The following is a 3,879-nucleotide window of genomic DNA, read 5'->3' as shown; positions in this document are numbered from 1 at the left end:
AATCGATCGATCCAGTAAAACTGTCTTAATATATATGGTCAACTGCATTTTGTTCCTTCCTCTCGTGATTACTTCACCTAGCTACTTCTTCTAAACCTACAATTCACGTGAAGTCTCACCTGCAAGTCTTTCCTACTTATATTATACTTATATTTCGATCTATCCCTTTTCTCAAGAAAACAATTTAATTTAATTTTCTCCCTGCAGGGTCTTTGCGATCTCTCTTTCACCTGTATATATGCTGCCAAAGACATCAAGGATTTTTGCCTGAACCAGTGTCCGAAGATCTTTCCACAACCCAGGTAAAATTCGTTTCTCTGGGTGGCTATCCAATTCGGAGAAACAATTTCTGGGTGAAATATGTGTTATTTTTATCTATTGGATACTAGTTGACACTTTCGCTCGTTTTCTTTTATCTTTCGGGTAGCTTCTCACTATTTCCTTATGTGACAAAGGTAATCCAAGCATTGTCGGAAAAAATACGAGGAAAATATCTACATGGTCTTGCTAAGGAGAAACTAGGAAACAGCAAATTGAACCATCTAATTTCGACAAAGATTCTATGTAACAATCAATGGATATGATCATATCCAAGCTCAGAAAGAATAAGTAGGTATGTATAGCCAAAACAACGATAAACACGTTGAGTTGTCAGACCACAAGGCAAGAAGAACAAAAGGTAAACAAAATTATAGGAAGATGAGCAAGCAAAAATATATTTAAAAGTGCAACAGCATTCTGCGATGATTCATATTTAACGACGGAAAGAATTACATATTATTCATTTCTTGTAACAAAAAAAAATAAAAACAGCAGAATTACATAATGCAGATAATCTCCTTAGTGTTTCTTCCAAATTTATTAATTTGCTTCTAATTGATTTTCTGGACAATCTAGTGTACGAATCATATTCACTTCGAATTAAGTAGCAACTTTTCCAACTGGTGACCTAGAATCACGAAGATGCTTCTCCCTTGACAGTAATTTAGCCATCCTATACAGTCAAACAAAAAAAAAATCAGCAAGATGAAATAAGATGCCATAGAAAATCACTATATAATATATAGACTTGAGGAGATATATACTTTATGAGAGCCTCTTCATTTGTCATCTTATCAACAGGTGTAAAGACTCCAGTGCCTAAATCCACCCTTGATACTGGTTTTTTCAACAAGTTCTCACCCACTTTCACAAGATTCTCCAAATTCTCTTTCGTGGCAACATCCACGGACGAAAGTGTTGCGGTCAGCGTGTCATCCTGCATTTCACACATATCTTATAGTCAGGGTTCATCGTTTTCTAGTTTTAATGACTTCGTGGGAGAATATAATTTAGTATCTTGAATAACCATATGAGCGTGATATATACCTGAATTCGAAGATAATTTTCCTCACAGTGGAGGGCTTGGAAAACAGTGGAAATATGAAGATCAACCATGTCGCCACTAGCTTCTGTAAACACATCCACTAACGGAGTAGAATTGTCACTAGTCAACCATCCCAAGACACCCCACTTGGCCGCTTCATCTGCATCATACTTTTCTTCAGATTTTGCCGTACCAGTCCCCAAGGACAGGACTAGGAATCGACCATAATCCATAGGCGCTGTGGGGAAGAAGTCAGGATTCTTCCGAGTGATTTCCTTGGAAACTTCGCTCATGGCAACTAAAGTCTGGAAATTCAAAAGGAAATTAATGATAGGACTCATCAATATGTTACGAGTTACGCAAGTTCAAGAGCTGAAGATAAATGACGAACATACTGGATTATTTGCTGCCACACCACCATCAATCAGATTGAACTCTCTGACTTTGCCTGACGGGTCCTTGGTTTCAAAATAATGGGCAGGGAGGTATGTTGGGGCAGCTGAAGTCCCGATGCATATATCAGATAAAAGGGCATCCGTGGATGGGTCGTTCTTCACCTAAAGAACAAAGCGGTACGTCTTGTAAGGACATATATTTTGCAGTGTGAACCGAATCTTTTCTCAAGGAACACATAGAATTTTAAGAGTTGTGTTTGTATATATAACGAACCTGATAGCTTGAAAAGATCGTTGGCTGAAGGCGTTTGATGTCAAAAGTTGGGATCACAATGTTTGTCATGGTCTGGTGCAGGCGTTTATCTCCTAATTTTTCCTTGACAATGCTATGCAGAAATTTGCCATCGTATTTTGGTCCTCTCAAACTCTTTATCAGTTTTCCAGCAGAAGCCAATGGAGACCTATTGCCAGAGAGTATACAGTTAGTATCTAGACATTTGAATGAGGGAAAAAAAATAGTTTTAAGGCAGTACTTGATATACTATATTTAACTCTTTATCATGGCATTCATATATGGGATTATTACCCGTCCTGGGGAAAGATTTTAGGGCAGTTCTCAAGGTAAAAGTCATTAATGTCTTTGGCGGCAAATAAAGGGCGGTTTTGCTCGTTCGGGGCAGCTAGCATAGCAGTCACGAGGCCACCCGTGCTGGTGCCTGAAATCACATCGAAGTAGTCTGCAAGTCTTGCGTCTGCACCATCCAGCTTCTACAATTTGAATAGCAAAGCACACTAGTCAGTGATAGGAGATGAAATTACGGAGTATTTTATGCCTGGAGAAAGTAATTAAACATTACAATTATATACCGATATAACTAAACTATTATCCTGCATGAGAGTGTGATGTATTGTTTTGATGAAACTATTAATAAAAAAGGCAAAAAGCAAAAGCATAAAACTACAAAAACAAACAGCCTCCGTGGAAGGCGGGCAAAGGCTGCATGCATAATAAAATGACCTCAAGTGGACCAAGGAATCGTTCCCTGGAGTTTCTTATTCTACTCTATTTTTTTTATCATCATGAGCTAGCACAGGCATAAGAAAATGCATGATCTTGCAGGTCTATTTGACATGCAACATACGTCCTTAAAGTGACCGGTTTCTAGACTACCTGAAGCTCGGACTCTAGAAAGGCTAGGATAGTTCCTGGTATGATTCCTCTTATTCCACCTCCATCGATGCTAAGAACAGTGATTTGGTTTCCAAAAGTTGGGGGTTGAATGGGTGATCTTAAAGTCTCGATATGAGAGATTGAGGAGGAGTTTAGAGGCATTGCTAGCTAGTAGTACTGATCGAGAGCCTAGAAGCGGAAGAGTTAGAGGTGTTTAGCTTAAACTTTCTGAGAGCCTTGGGAGATGTATATAGCTAGTGCTGAAATCTAATCTAGTTTTGAAACTTGTAATTTCCCAAAGGGAGTGTGGAGGTATTTATAGACTTCTGTGCTTCATGAAGCATGGAATTTTCAATAAAGTTGAAAGATTTTAATCACCCAAATTTGACCTTGTGTAATTTTCCTGGACACGGTTCAAGTTGGACCATAAATTTAAGGACGAGAGATTAATAATTGAATATTTCAATTTATTAATCAAACAAAGATGACAACGAAATGGGAATGGTAGGTTTTCTTCCACACAGCGAAATAAATTTAATTCAAAACCTTGTTAACAAGTCAATTACAAATAAGCCACTCTAGTTGCTTTCATGATTGAAAAAGTCATGGAGGCATATATATATATGCCTCCATGACTTTTTCAATCATGAAAAGCAACTAGAGTGGCTTATATGCATGCGTGTGTATATTATTTTCAAAAGGAAACATTTTCGAGGTGATAATCCACAATAAACATGAAATTTGAAGAAACATGTGTTTTGGAAAATTTTGCAACCGAAGTTTCGTCATTATAGCTAAAGAAAAAAACAAAGAAAAAAAAAACCTTTTCTTCATTTTTAATTGAAAGAAGATTGAATAATCTATGAGGAATAGCATGAAAATATAGTTTTTCGTAATTGTTTTTGTCAACGACAATACATGCCTTGGAAAATGGGTTATCCTTGTAA

The 3,879-nt window shown here is 37.3% G+C and overlaps 1 protein-coding gene across 1 annotated transcript; it reads right to left on the bottom strand.

The window, feature by feature from the left end:
- Positions 1-716: 716 nt before the first annotated feature.
- Positions 717-3,228, bottom strand: LOC118053877 (patatin-like protein 2). Its single transcript, XM_035065276.2, has 7 exons — positions 2,933-3,228; positions 2,348-2,529; positions 2,036-2,222; positions 1,762-1,923; positions 1,369-1,671; positions 1,086-1,258; positions 717-994 (listed from the first exon to the last, which is right to left on the bottom strand). Exons 1-7 carry the CDS (start codon positions 3,092-3,094, stop codon positions 922-924), a joined length of 1,242 nt encoding a protein of 413 aa, XP_034921167.1. The 5' UTR covers positions 3,095-3,228; the 3' UTR covers positions 717-921.
- Between the last annotated feature and the right edge of the window lie 651 nt (positions 3,229-3,879).

Source organism: Populus alba, chromosome 14 (assembly GCF_005239225.2).
Source record: "Populus alba chromosome 14, ASM523922v2, whole genome shotgun sequence".
NCBI lineage: Eukaryota > Viridiplantae > Streptophyta > Magnoliopsida > Malpighiales > Salicaceae > Populus > Populus alba.
The sequence above is the reverse complement of the archived record's forward strand: the minus strand, read 5'-3'. Positions and strand labels throughout refer to the sequence as shown.